The 13796-nt window shown below is 49.7% G+C and overlaps 1 protein-coding gene across 1 annotated transcript in view; it reads left to right on the plus strand.

Annotated features, from left to right (window-relative positions):
- The window catches only part of EPHB1 (EPH receptor B1), a 445622-nt gene that overhangs the window by 157585 nt on the left and 274241 nt on the right, over positions 1 to 13796 (plus strand). Inside the window, exon 3 of the mRNA XM_066350317.1 lies at positions 5889 to 6570. Within this exon, the coding sequence (XP_066206414.1) occupies positions 5889 to 6570 (682 nt within the window). The remainder of the gene's footprint in view (positions 1 to 5888; positions 6571 to 13796) is intronic.

Genomic DNA, 13796 nt, shown 5'->3' on the forward strand with positions numbered 1-13796 from the left:
ACATGGCCATGGGGATGCAAAAGAGAGGCCAGAATAGGAGGAATATTATTCTGGAAGAAATGGCAAATTGTGGTGATAAATCAGGTGTGTTGAACGTGGAAGGCGTTTCTGGCCTGATATCCACCTGACTCCAGGTTGGAAAATCAAATGGTTTTTGAGTGGAGTCCTGGGCCCAAGATTCTGATCCTGTGTTTGTACCACCCTCCTGATTCTGTTAAGACCCTCAGCATCAGTGACCGGGATGCTTCCTTGACTACCAGCGCCTGCTCCAGGTGCCACCTTTGCCCCATCTTAAGTATCCGTTGTTCATCTGACTGAGGCAGTATTTGTCACTTGGGATTGAGGGATAGAGAGGTGAGGAGAGCACCTGTGGCTCAGGGGCTAGGACGGACAGCGCCATGAAGTTGCTGCAGGCAAGCTTTCTGTGGAGGATGGAGCCCTCACCAGCATTTTAGGGTGTCAGGGTATAAGCTGGACAACAGATATATTGAGATATTATTTACATGTCATAATATTTATTCATTTTAAGTGTGCAATTCAATGATTTTCAGTAAATTCAGACTTGTGTAATTATCACCATATCCCATTTTAGAACAGTTACATCCCCCCGAAAGATTCTTCATGCCCATTTGTAGTCACTCCCCATCTCCACCTTCAGTGCTAGGGAAACACTAATACTTTCCCATCAGTGCATTTGCATTTTCTGTTTATTTCATGTGTATGGACTCATAAAATACGCGATCTCCTGAGTCTAGCTTCTTTCACTTAGCATACTGTTTGAGAGGCTTATCCATGTTGTTGCATGTGCCAGTAGTTTAGTCTTTTTTTTTTTAATTTCTGAATAGTATTCCATTGTGTGGCCACCTTATGTTTTGCTTATGCATTCACTAGTTGATGGCCATTAACAAAGGGTCATAGGTGCCATATTAGAGTCCAGATGAGAGCTCCAAGAAGGGAGAGCTGCAGTTAGATTAGCAGCACTGTCGATCTTACTCCACAGATAAAGATGTTTAAGAAATATCCTGAACCTTATTTTCTTTTAGTCAAATTATTTCCTACTCTGAGCTTCCTATCCCAGAGGTTAGTGAGAATTTTGGTCTCAATTAATGGTGCTTCTTTCCACCATGACTGTGGAAACTCCCAGAAGCCCCACTCAGAGCAAAGCTACTGTACCGTCCATAGCCCCTGACCCTCTGAGGCGGGCCACCTCCAGGTGCCCTGGACATGCATAATGCTTTAGAGGTGGTGGTGGCTTTGACTAGTAAGTTTGTACTCCACACTCTTATGAAGACTTGATATTTGATCTTTTTAAGCTTTTGCCAATCTGATAAACAAACCATTATGTTCTGTTGTTGCTTTAATGGGAGGAGATAATTACAGAAAAGAACATAGGAGGCAATATGTCAAGTGCCTGTAAATGGCGGCTGAGGAACTGCTCACGAAAGGAGGCCTTTGGGAGATGGGCTTTGAGATGGGCAGCGAGTACGTCAGGGGACTGGAGCGAGCACAGACTGGGTTTGGAATAGGAAATTGGGCATCTGTGGGATCGTGGACCAAGAGGAGCAGAACTGCCCTTTACAAGGATCTGGGAAGTGGGGTGCCTGGGGATGCAAGAATGTTAAGGGGACACATGTCAACCTGGTCTCCTCTGTTCCTCACCTTCCACCTTAAACCAACCCCCTGTCCCCTGTCATATCCCCCCCACACACACACTCAGCTAGGTGAGAACTAGAGATTCTGCATCCAGTATCTTTCCAGCATCCACCAGTCCGACCCTTCGTCATTCTTGCCTGGACCACGACAGTGCCATCTAGCTGTCCCGCCCATACCTTCAAGCTGCCTTCCAGCACAGACTCGACTTTGCATCGGAGAAATCTTTTAGAAACTCAGCACTAATCACCTGTATTTTTTTTTTCCCCTAAAACTCATCAATGACTTCTGGTTACCCTCAAGATCAAATGAGAAGTTCTACACCTGACCTACCTTCCTTCCCCTTAGTCTTATTCCTGCCACCGGCAGATTTTTATGACTCTCTGTCACACAGGCTTCCTTCTTCATGGACGCCAGCCCTCTCCCCACCCCCTCACAGAGCCTCTGCACTTCTGTTCCCAGGCCTCGCTGCTCTCTCCTCTCTGCCCCCAGCGGGAACCCGTTTCTCCTGCCTAAGTTCTCTCCGTCCCTTCCCTCCCAGCTCGGAGGGTCTTCCCTGGCATTCCTCTGGATCTCAGGTACACTTCCTCTCTCGGCACCCTGTAATTTTCGCTCACAGCAATTAGCACAATTGTAATTATTTAGTTATTTTAATAACCATTTGTCTAATTTCTGTTTCTCTAACTAGATTATAAGCTTCATGTTGCTGTATCCCCAGTGGCTAATGGAATGCCTGGCATAAAGTTGGCATTCAGTAAATATTTTTTTTTCTTTGATGAATGAATAAGGTATGATGATAAAGCAATGAGGGGGATGCCAAGTGTCATAGACAAATAACAGTGTTTGTCCCTCCCTCCTGGGAGTGCCCTTCCACCCTCATCTTCATTTACCAAATCTTCTCTTTCTCCACTGTGCCCGATGCTAATTGCCACTTGCTTGGAAAGCGTTAGTGCCTCCTCCAGCCCACTGTGATCACTTATCTTTGCAACCCCTTGTAGTGCCCGCTGGCAGGGGGAGAATGAAATAGGGGAAGAAATGAATGTGAGACTCTGGGATGGCCTTTTTCCAAACAACACGGGGAGTTACCTCCTCCCTCTCGATTTCTCTCCACTCTTTCCCTGTGAATATACTGCTGGATTTTCCCCCAATTTGCTTGATTGCTCCCTTAGGAGCTGTTGTGGAATCAATTAGGTTGGTAGAATTTGATGACTCGAGGTCACCCAGTATGATTCCTCATTTTACAGATGAGAAAACTGAGGCCTAGAGAGGTTAATGTTTGCAACAATTACCTCTGTTGGGTCTTATAATACCAATCAGTGTTATTTTTAAAGATAAACGCTCTCAATATCCCAGCTCCACAAGAGTATAAAATCCTCATTCCATCTATTTCAAGACTGACTGGTGGTGACAGTCTCAGTGCTGAGGTGAGCCCCAAAAGGTGGGCTTCCTGTCCTGCTCCCACATAGCAGAACTGCATTTGTCTTGGGTAGGTCAAGGACTCACTCGGGCTGGGATCAGACTTCCAGTCTGAATGGGCACCGCAGGCTTCACCTGCTCATTGACAAAGTAGCCCCACATTTCTGCTGAGACCTTACACAGCACAACTGAAATGTGGATCAGAAGACCCACTATGTTAAAAACAATTACAGAGCAGCAAAATAAACCTGTCCTTCCCTCAAAAGTCATGCAGGGTCAACTGGGAGAAAATGATTTCAAAATCACTGTGGAAAGGGAGGGAGGTCTGAAAATTCGAACAAAAACAACTGCCAGCTCTTTCTTCTCCCTAATGTGTTTGCTTTCTGGTTGCAAAAAACCAGGCAAGCAGAACATAAGTTTAACAAACACATTTAAATAGAACATAACACACAGTCTTAAAAAAAAAGAATAAAAAGTACATCCTCGATATCTAGAGAGTCAGTAAGAAATTGAGCCAAATCCAGGTGAGGTTTGGCAGTGTGCCAGGATCCCAGCTGGAGCTCAGCAGGGACTCCAGGCCGGGGAGGGAACTGGCCCCTGAGGGTGCTGGGAGGGGCTGGGAAAGAGGGACCCCGGAGAGACTGCAGTTCGGGTGCCTCCGTGGTGCAGGCCAGGCAGCAGGAGCGGCTGTAAGGTCACTTGTGGGCTAGGGTGTTCCGGACCAGCTCTCTGTGTGCCTCTGCACTGTGCCTGGTCTTGGGATAACTGGTGCCTGTTTGAAAGACAAGCTGGCCTCTGCCCTCCTGCGGCTACAAGGGCTTCATTCTGTGCAAGAAGCTACTGTACTATATTTCCCATGCACACATAATTGGCTTTTAGCTCTCTCTCTCTCTCTCTCTCTCTCTTTTTTAGAGAGAGACAAGAAGTGTGTGTGGGGAGAGAGATGAGAAGCATCAAATCCTAGTTGTTTCACTTTAGTTGTTCATTGATTGCTTTTCATGTGTGCCTTGACAGGGAGGGTGGGGGGGGAGCTCAAGACGAGCCAGTGATCCCTTGCTCAAGCCAGAGAACGTGGGCTTCAAGTTAGTGACCTGGGGCTCAAGCCAGCAACCTTGGGCTTCAAGCTAGTGACCTGTGGGCTCAAGCTAATGACCTTGGGCTTCAAGCCAGCGATCTTTGGGCTCAAGCCAACGACCTTGGGATCATGTCAATGATCCTGCACTCAAGCCTTACGACTCTGTGCTCTAGTCAGTGACTTCAGCGTTGGAGTTTCAAACTCAGGTTGATACTCTATCTACTCTGCCACCACCGTTAGGCTTTTAGCTCTTTTAATGTAGAATCCTAGTTTCTATATTTCAACTCTACACTGTAAATAATAAGCAATTAGCATAGTATTTAAAAAAAATAGGTGCTATTTGGTTTCTTTTATCACCACTATTAAATAGTCAAGGGTCTTGGTTTACTCTCCCTTTCACTTTAGGAAGTTGAATTTCTTCTGTTTCTTATTTCCTTATTCACACACCGAAACTTCCTGGGAATACCCTCAATTCTTGAGATTAGGTCTCTGAGAGCCCCCCAGCTGCTCCCCTTCCCTGCACAGCCAGAAAGACTGACCCAGCAACTCTTCCTTGGTCCCTGGCTCAGTTAATGAAGACAGACCCTCAGAGACCCCGCCCCCTTCATATTGCCCGGTACTGAAATAACTTATTCGGAGACTTTCTTTGACCATTCACAGCATTTCTTTCTATCTCTTCTCTTCTCCACCTCTGCTTAAGGCCATGAGACCATGGAATAATTGCATGATGTCTTTTCATCTGTAAACTGAGAGGAATAGTGTTTAGTTCTATTGGGAACTGTTGGGAAGATTGAGAGATATGACTTAATAAATGCATTGTTTCTCCCTTTCTTCCAATTTACAGGGCGCTAAAAATGAGAGCTCTTTTCCAACACAAAGCCTGATTGTCTCTCCCTTATAAAGAAGCTTTCCTTACTCCCTAACTAACACGTTCTCTTCCATCACATCATTGCTTGAAATTTGCACAAAATGAAGCTGAATTTTCTCCATTAAGGATCTCTCTTAGCAGCCCCTCCTTTTTTTTTTTTTTACCAGTTTTATAATCTCTCTAGTTCTTTCAAGGAGTTGATGTTATAAAACCAAAGTTGATAAGAGTCTGAATTTGTTGAGAAATTCTGAAAAGCTTTATATTCATGTGCTTTTCAGAGATATAAAGGAGCTTCACCACAATAAATTAATTAGGTTCAGAAATTAGGATTTCCAAGGCAGGGGGTGTCATACTGTGAGGCTTAAGGTGCAGGTTGTCGCAATGGATGTGATAAGCCACAGTCACAGCATGAGAGGTGAAAGGAGGGCTTTCTAGAGTACAGTCTGTTATATCTGGGGATGGGCTGCAGAGAAGCATTCTGAAGTCCTGGTATAGGAGATCTTTAAAGGTGGGTTAGCGGTCCTGGATGGGTGGCTCAGTTGATTAGAACATTGTACTACTACACGAAGGTTGTGGGTTTGATCCCTGGTGAGGGCACATACAAGAATCAATTAATGAATACATAAATAAGTGGAACAACAAATCAATGTTTCTCTCTCTCTCTCTTTCTCCCTCTAAAAAAATCAATCAATTAATAAAAAATAAAAATAAAAGTGGGTTATGGTTAGATGCGTTCATTTCTCAAGTCAAGCCTGTGGCTTGGTGAGTTCTTAAAGCCCCAGTCCAGTGCCAGGCTTTGCCTCTACTTTGCCTTTCCTTGTCATCTTACTCTGTATTTTCTGTTTTTACATGTATGTGCCTGTGGACTGCTTGGTACAGTGGGAAGAAGTCAGTGGCTATGATGAAAACCTGAACACCATTCGTACCTACCAGGTGTGCAACGTCTTTGAGCCCAACCAGAACAACTGGCTGCTCACCACCTTCATCAACCGGCGGGGGGCCCATCGCATCTACACGGAAATGCGTTTCACTGTGAGAGACTGCAGCAGCCTCCCCAACGTCCCAGGCTCCTGCAAAGAGACCTTCAACTTGTATTACTATGAGACTGACTCCGTCATTGCTACCAAGAAGTCAGCCTTCTGGTCTGAGGCCCCCTACCTCAAAGTAGACACCATTGCTGCGGATGAGAGCTTCTCCCAGGTGGACTTTGGGGGAAGGTTGATGAAGGTCAACACAGAAGTCAGAAGCTTTGGGCCCCTTACTCGGAATGGTTTTTACCTCGCTTTTCAGGATTACGGAGCCTGTATGTCTCTCCTTTCTGTTCGTGTCTTCTTCAAAAAGTGTCCCAGCATTGTGCAGAATTTTGCAGTGTTCCCAGAGACCATGACGGGGGCAGAGAGCACGTCTCTGGTGATTGCTCGGGGCACGTGCATCCCCAATGCAGAGGAGGTAGATGTACCCATCAAACTGTACTGCAATGGGGACGGGGAGTGGATGGTGCCCATCGGACGCTGCACCTGCAAGCCGGGCTATGAGGCTGAGAACAGTGTGGCCTGCAAGGGTAAGCTCTGGGACCCCTGAGGCCTCTGCTTCCTGCCCACCTGGGGTAGGGCCAGTGTTTCCCACCATCAGCTCTGGATCATGTAGGAACAGAAGAGCCCAGTGGCTCTTATAAAGCTCTGGGGCACTTTCATCTCCCATGCTGGGCGTCCAACCAGAATGTCTATATTCATGATGTGGGAAGAGGTGGGAAGAATTCTAAGTGATTGATAATAACTACTCATATCTAGTTTGGGAGCATTGCCATGTCCCCTGCCCCCACTTTTTCTCTGTCTTTCTCACACATATACCCTCTGCATCCTGTCCAGCTCTGCGCTCTGAGGCATAGAGAATTTGGGGTTTGGGTTGTCATGGACAGTTCACTCAAGGGTAATTGAGAAGTGACTGAATTTGGAAAATATTTTAGTTCATTTCAATCCAGCTCCCACGGCGCTCAACTTGGTACTGAACCCGTGTAGCTCATTAACACAAAGCCCTCTGGCTTGGCTGTCTTCCTCCAGGGGCTCAATGCCAGGCCCAGGGGCAGGGACGGGGCCTAGCTTTGGTTTGTCCTGGGAGATGAAGCTATTGGAATGGGAGGGGAGGGAGATGCTATCATGAATTGTATTATAATTGCTTCTGAATGATACAGAATGATGCAGTCTGTAGGGGTCAGCGTACTGTGTGCTCACATAGGCTCTGCTCAGTCTAAAGGCGCTCATGTCCAATACATGGCAATCAGTGTGCTGAGCTGGCTCTAGACTCAGTCTCCTCTGGGAGTGAATAGAAGAGTCTAGAACTAGAAGGTACACAGCTCATCTGTTGCCTAAGTGTATGGAAGCTGAACGCAGGAGACAGTGTTGGGGAAGAGAAAAGTGCTTTACTTCATTACATGTTGTGTGTGGCCTTCAAAGTTTCAGACTCTTTCAAGAGCAAGGCTTCTTACATGGACCTCAGAAAGGCCCACCTTGACCTTAACCCATCCTTCAGGTGGCCTCAGCCATTGGAGACAACCTGGAGGGGGGAGTCTGTATTAGCTCCTTTAACATGAGCCTCATGCTGTCCTCCCTGCCATCCTCCTCCCCTCTCCTGAGCACCAGACCACTGCCTGCCTGTCTCCTTCCCCGTTTACCTTGCTCCCCAAACAACTGCAGGCGAAGTGCCAGGCACAGGCCGGATTGCTAATGCCCATCAGCTCTGCGATCCTCTGGACTCAGCTAATTGGCTGGGTTGGGGCCCTCGCACAGCCTTTCTGAGGCCTGCTGAGAGAGGAGGGCTGCACCTTTGTGTCTTTATTGGATTTCTTGGTTATGGTACCCATGATGGATGGTGTGGAAACAAGGGAGAGTGCCAGTTCAAGCAATGAATCAATGCAGACAGTTTTAAAACCAGCCCTGCCTGGTCCCACAGGCTTCTCTTTGTCCCACTGGTTGAAGGCGGGGCGGAGGCACCCTCTTTGCATTTGTCAGGGTCTGAGTGGGGACTGAGTTCTTAAAGGGGCAGGTGCAGCAGCTGCCAGGCACTCTTGCCACCACGCGGGTGATTTCTCCAGGCTTAAAAGGGCTACCACGCCACACTTGCTGGCTGGGCCCTCTCGATTTTCCTCATTATTTCCTGAGCAGAATGGCAGGAACCTGAGCAAGCCTTGATTGGTTTTGATTTAATTGGGACTCTGGGAACAAGCCCATTTCTTTGAGCTAATTGGAACTTGTCTCTTTTGGGGGGTTCTGCTGTCCATGCTGCTTGTCTGATGCTTCCTGTGGTTGTCCTGGGAGGGCCCGTGGAGACAAATATTTAAATCCAAGCGGTTTCTCTCCATTCTCCTTCCCCAGCCCCAACCCCCTCTGGACCTCTGGGAGACATTCCTTATCTAAAGCTGCTGTGAACCTGGCTTGACTCTACAAGCTACTTTTCAAAGCAAACTCACTGGAATGTGGAGGAAGTGGGGAGCCCAGGGCACCTTCCCTTTGCCATTTCAGAGGCGTGGGCAGCCACATTTGGGTGGCATTTCTGAGAGTGGAGAGTGGCAATCAGATGGCATCATGGGTCCTGCTGCCCAGCAGCCTGGCTGAGGTCAGTGCCCTGATGAGCAGAGAAACCCCCATTTTTTCTTGTCTTGAGAACTTTAAGTTGCATCTTCCAAATCCTTTGCCCTCAGCTGCACTGGTAACCCGGCCTCGGTGGCTGAGCCCTCCCTGGGCTCAGAGCAGGTTTCCCCCTGGGAGGCGAGGGGGCAGTGGGCCTAGATGGTTATCTTGAGAGAGTACTGCACCCTTTTGTTTGGGGTGGGCAGTGCGTGTGGATGGATTTGTGACAGGGGCCAGGGAGTGTCTTCAAGGGAAGATATCCACCCATTTTGGGTGCTCAAGCTGTCAGGCGGGCACCGTGGCCATTCATAGTAGTTTTGGGGTGCTACAATGAATCCTCATAAGACCAGGAGCGTGGAGCACAGTGGGTGCCAGGGAAGTGTGAGTGAGAGACAGGGAGCCTCCAGCAGCTGTCCTGGAGAAGGAGGAGAAGGAAGGCACTCACTCTCTCCCAACACAGCCCTGAAACTCGATGCCCTGGAGCCAGACTGGCAAAGCCTGGGTGATTCTGTGATTCACATAGCTGTGTGGATCTGATCAATTTTCTTTCTTGGATATTGGATTGAATCTACACGGTGATAGAAAGAATGTCCTTTATATATTATTTTTTTATTTTTTGGCATAACAGACATTCACCATGCGCAGGAACCTTTTTCTCCTGACTTTCACTTTGCAGCTGCTAAATTCTCTCCTGTCAAAGTCATGGTGACCAGTTGCTTGTTTGTGCAGAAGCACCTGGAGACCAATTAGGCAGCCCAGCCAGGGAAGAGTGGTCCTGGCCTCAGGCTGTTTCTGCTATGAGGGGGGCGGGGGAGAGGACTGGGGAGCGAGCAGAGGACGCTGTGGGGAACCAGTGCTCAGGATGTGTGGCAGCAGCTCGCAGGTTTTCTTGAGGGCTCCGTGGCCCAAGGCCTGTTCCTGACTCATCCTTTCTGCACTCACAGGCTGGACCCATCAGGCAGCCAGCCGACCCTACCAGTGACTCGGACCCCATCAAGCCTCTGTCTCTATAAAACTGTTCATTGCTAGCCCCACACCTTCCCTGCTCAGGTTGGTGGCCCAGTCGGTTCTCTGTGTGGGTTCCTGTGGCCTAGTTGTCTCTGGGCCTGGGAGGCCAAGATGTGGAGCTCTGCGTGCCTCTCTCTGCAAGCTGAAGTTGGTCTCTAGGAGGATGCAGGGGCTGAGATTGACAGTTGCTAGGGAGAACTTGGCATGGGAAGACCCCTTAACCTGTCTGTTAGAATCCTGTGGGCTACCATATCCCGTATGGGTACCCAGGGAGGGGTCCCAGGTGCTGGGGCAGCCTCTGGAAGCCAGGTCCTAGCCGGAGAAGTGTACTCATGGGGCCTGGGTCTGCTTCAGCCCCTGAGCGCTCCCTGAGGGCATGGCCTTCCCTCCCAGGCACAGAAGGTCTTTGGAGCTTCCAGGAGGAGCTGTCTCATTAGCCTTCCTCTCAAGTCACTGTTAGGAGTCAGGAAATGGCAATGCTCTACATCAGTGGTCCCCAACCTTTTTTGGGCCACGGACTGGTTTAATGTCAGAAAATATTTTCACGGACCAGCCTTTAGGGTGGGACAGATAAATGTATCATATGACTGAGACAAGCGTCAAGAGTGAGTCTTAGACAGATGTAACAGAGGGAATCTGGTCATTTTTTAAAAATAAAACATCGTTGAGACTTAAATATAAATAAAACAGAAATAATGTAAGTTATTTATTCTTTCTCTGTGACCGGTATCAAATGGCCCACGGACCGGTACCGGTCCGTGGCCCGAGGGTTGGGGACCACTGCCCTACATAACCCTCCCTGCCATCTGCCCTTGCTCCTGCCCCTGAGGGTGTCCAGGCCAGCCCTGGCTCACCACTGCAGAGGGCACACCCGGACCCGTGGTACCTAGGCCTTCATTCTTGGTGCTGTCACTTGCAGAGTGGGTGCAAGTAGGTGAAAAGGGGAAGGGAGTGTGTCCAGAGGGAAAAGGCCTAACCTAGTGAGGAGCTGGGTTTAGTCCTGGCTTTGCTGTGTCTTTCTTATTATTTATTTATTTATTTATTTATTTATTTTGTTGTTGTTTTTTTTTTTTTTCATTTTTCTGAAGCTGGAAACAGGGAGAGACAGTCAGACAGACTCCCGCATGCGCCCGACCGGGATCCACCCAGCACGCCCACCATGGGGCGGCGCTCTGACCACCAGGGGGCGATGCTCTGCCCATCCTGGGCGTCGCCATATTGCGACCAGAGCCACTCTAGCGCCTGGGGCAGAGGCCGAGGAGCCATCCCCAGCGCCCGGGCCATCTTTGCTCCAATGGAGCCTTGGCTGCGGGAGGGGAAGAGAGAGACAGAGAGGAAAGCGCGGCGGAGGGGTGGAGAAGCAAATGGGCGCTTCTCCTGTGTGCCCTGGCCGGGAATCGAACCCGGGTCCTCCGCACGCTAGGCCGACACTCTACCGCTGAGCCAACCGGCCAGGGCTTGTTGTTGTTTTTAGAGAGACAGAGAGAGGGATAGATAGGGACAGACACAGGAATGGAGAGAGATGAGAAGCATCAATCATCAGTTTTTCGTTGCGACACCTTAGTTGTTCATTGATTGCTTTCTCATATGTGCCTTGACTGCGGGCCTTCAGCAGACCGAGTAACCCCTTGCTCAAGCCAGCGACCTTGGGTCCAAGCTGATGAGCTTTGCTCAAACCAGATGAGCCCGTGTTCAAGCTGGCGACCTCGGGGTCTCGAACCTGGGTCCTCTGCATCCCAGTCCGACGCTCTATCCACTGTGCCACTGCCTGGTCAGGCCTTCGCTGTGTCTTTCACTAGTGACTGTCCTATCTTCTCTGCCTACTTCTCAGGGTGTGGGAAGGTCAAGTAGGATGATGGGTATGAGAATGCTCTGTGAGCCAGGCAGTGCCATGTATGGCCAGGTGTCATTGCCCTTAAGCCCTAAGGCACACCACCTGACTCTGGTTACTAAGGGAGGAAGGTTCTGGAATGAAGTTGGCATGTGGTATCCTACCCAGAGACACAGGTCAGTTGGAATCCTGAACGTCAGTCAGTACCTACCTGCACCTGTCCAGGTCCAGCTCAAGCAGTGGCCTGTGGAATCAGCACGTAGGTGTGATCTACCATCTCTCAACAGGTCCGTGGGTCACTTAGCACACATTTGAAAAGTGTGGCTCATGAGGCTGCTTTGAGGCAGGTGGTCTTTCTGAGCTGGAGGTCTGAGTGGGGAAAGAACACTCCCTAAGTCTTCTCCCTAAGAATGATGGTTTTCTGAAGCAGTGATTTTTGATCCCTGGATGGACATGAGAGACCACAGGGAAAGGTTTTATAAACGGGCATCTCAGGTGCCCCCTTCTGAGACTGTACTAGGTGGGTACTAGGTGGGTCTTGTAGGGGCCAGGCTGATAACTCGGAGTGCAAGCTCCACACCATGACCATCGATGGAGCTGGCGTCCAGTAGGAGGGGGCTTCAGGGGAGGTCACTGTAGGTGTCCTTAGACTTATGGGATTTGCAGAAAGGGTGGGCCTGAGCTCCTGAGGGGACATAGAAGGAGTCTGAGAGCGGGACGGTGGGGAGTCTAGAGGCAGGGTGGACTGAGCACGAGGCCTACAGGCGGATAGGCAGGGGATGGTCAGAGCATCATTGCACCCAGAGTAGGGGCCGGGGACTGGGAAGGCGTGCAGCAGCGCCCTGATGAGGCCAGACGTTACCGACAGGGCACCTCAGCTGCTAGGAAGCCTGAGAAGGGATCTGGGCTGAACAGACAGGGACGGAAAGCTGAGAGTGGACTGTCAGAAAAGAGCAGCCTTCCGTGCAGCTCGTCAGCACCAGCCGTTCATTCAGGACCGGCCTCAGAGCAGCAAGGGGCCACCACTGCGCTCAAGGGAACACCAAACCTGCAGGAGTGATTCCCCATGCCCCGCCCAGGGCCTGCCAATCACACGTGGGACTGAGAATCCAGGTTCTGTCACTAGGAATCCACATGGATTTTAGGGGTCTCACACCAGCTAAGACCAATCCAACTCTGGATGTTGGCAGGGCCTTGACAACAGGGCAACAGAGAAACAGAGCAGTTCCTGGTTCCCCTGTCTCCCTGTTGTGTGTCTCTCCTGCTCGCCATGTATCCGTCAAAGCCCTGAGTTGGGCCTGGTTCCTCGGGGTCACTGCCTTGTGCATCCCTTCTGTGATGCCTCTGAGGTTGGACACTCCCCTGTCTTCTCCTCAGAGGTCTCTTCTCCTGCATCTTCTTTACTCCTCTCCTCTTTCCAAATGGGGACGCTCTTCCCCTGGTAATATTCCACTTACATGTAAATTCTTTCATGCCTGGGAACCCAAGGGATGTTTTGCACCTTTCAACCATTTGGATGTCTTTGTCAACCTGAGCAGCTGAGATGAGCCAATTTATAAGCCTGGGGGAGTTGAGACAAAAAAATTTGCAGGTAGAGAAAAACATGTCTAATTTAGCTCCTCTTCGAAAAAGAATTTGGGGGCCTATTTTGATCTCCCTTAGGGTTGCTCATTTCAGCTCTGGGTCTTCACCTGCTTCCTCATCTTGGATGCTAAAAAAGGAGGTGAGGCCCTGAGGGAGTGGGGAGAGAGAGAGAGAGAGAGAGAGAGTGTGTGTGTGTGTGTGTGTCTGTGTGGACACTTGGCAGCTGCATTCAGGGGCACCGAGGAATGCTTCCTGCTCTCTCTGGCCCATCAGCAGTTGACTGGTGAGTGAGAGGAAGGCCACAGCCCAGACAGCCTCCCAAGTCCCAGGGAGATCAGCCCTGCTCAGAGCCCAGGAAGGCCAAGGTCATTAACACTACAGTCCTGTAAGATGAGCTTCCTAATAGGATTTCCCAACAGGCTACTTCATTTACAAACCTCTGGAGCCTCTGTTGCTCCCCGTGGGGACCCTGCCCAGCGCTCTCTGGAGAGGAATCCGATGTAATTGGCTGAATGCAATGGGCTGTGACACTGGCATGAGCAACAGCAAACAGAGCTAGAAGGATGCCCCTCTGCCACACTGACTCCAGCATACTGGGCATGGAGACTCAGTCCCAGGCTCTGGTGGCAGCAGAGAAGGGCAAAGGGTCAGAAGAAAGAGGGAGCTTGGCATTGCCCCTTCTGCCTTTGAAAGACAGGGGTAGAAGCACCCAAAGTCCATTGATGTTGGTCAAGCAAT

This window comes from Saccopteryx leptura, chromosome 10 (assembly GCF_036850995.1).
Source record: "Saccopteryx leptura isolate mSacLep1 chromosome 10, mSacLep1_pri_phased_curated, whole genome shotgun sequence".
Taxonomy (NCBI): Eukaryota; Metazoa; Chordata; class Mammalia; order Chiroptera; family Emballonuridae; genus Saccopteryx; species Saccopteryx leptura.